General features: G+C 46.1%; 1 protein-coding gene across 1 annotated transcript; it reads right to left on the reverse strand.

Annotated features, from left to right (window-relative positions):
• Positions 1-27: 27 nt before the first annotated feature.
• On the reverse strand, positions 28-510 carry LACBIDRAFT_336303 (uncharacterized protein; the record flags this gene model as incomplete). Its single annotated transcript, XM_001891250.1, has 1 exon — positions 28-510. A coding segment is annotated over one exon (483 nt), but the record flags the coding sequence as incomplete, so codon positions are not given.
• Between the last annotated feature and the right edge of the window lie 483 nt (positions 511-993).

Genomic DNA, 993 nt, shown 5'->3' on the forward strand with positions numbered 1-993 from the left:
TTTCACTTCTTTCGGATTTGAAGTTACCAATGACTTTCCATCAGGGCCAAGCTTCCGTTTTGCACCAGGAGATTTTCCTTTGCTTGTGTGATAAAGAAGTTCACCAAATGTCCACTTAAGTGTCCCTTGCAGAAAAGCGAAAAAGGAATCAAGTTTGTCTGCATCTGGGTCACTGACTTCGTCGGGCGTACCCATTTCGGGTGGAAGGTTTGACGTTGTTGAGTCTGACAACAGACCCAGACCTCGGCTGTTCCGTGCCTTCTTCGCTACACTCTGGCCCGAATTTTCATCATTTTTTCTCTTGTGGCTCCGCTTAACTGATGTTTGGTGGCTCTGAGGACTGGGGGTGGCAAGATAGGCTGGGTAGGTCTGAAATCCAGTCCCTGTGATGGTGGGTGTACCGGGATTTGCATTGGGAGTAGCCCACGGAGGGTAAAATGGGCGAGGAGGTGTCTCAAATGACATTAGAGCAGTATTGGGCATATATTGGGGGAGTTCATCGTGGGACATGGCTGCGGATGCCTTTTACTATTCAAACCGACGCGTCGCGTCTCGTTGTTTAGCGCTCTCACATGACTCAAACGTGGGAATAAAGGGCATCAATTTTTTACTACGGTTTGATGGGCGCGATTGAATGCAGACTAGCTCTAGGCCAGAATTTGAGGGCAGTAGGGCAGATAAAATTTACTGGAAAATCCCCAACAGAGTAGACTGTGATGGGGGGGATAGCAGGTATCCAAAGGCCCTGTCAGAATAAGGTTGGTAGGCCAGTTGTAGGGTAAGAACATTCAAAACACTCCTGAGCCGTGCATTGCGATTTTTCAAATGGAATAGAAATGCTGAGTAAAAAATGATTGAAATTCACGTGACCCTTCGAAGTTCACGTGACCTTTCCAAAAACCTCATAATTAAATTTCTTTCCTATAAACTAATATATAGCGTAGCCTACATTGTCGGCAGGGTACTGGTGTTTGTAGTTGCTACAGAAGAAAA

The sequence above is a fragment of the Laccaria bicolor genome, genomic scaffold (genome assembly GCF_000143565.1).
Source record: "Laccaria bicolor S238N-H82 LACBIscaffold_579 genomic scaffold, whole genome shotgun sequence".
NCBI classification, from domain to species: Eukaryota; Fungi; Basidiomycota; class Agaricomycetes; order Agaricales; family Hydnangiaceae; genus Laccaria; species Laccaria bicolor.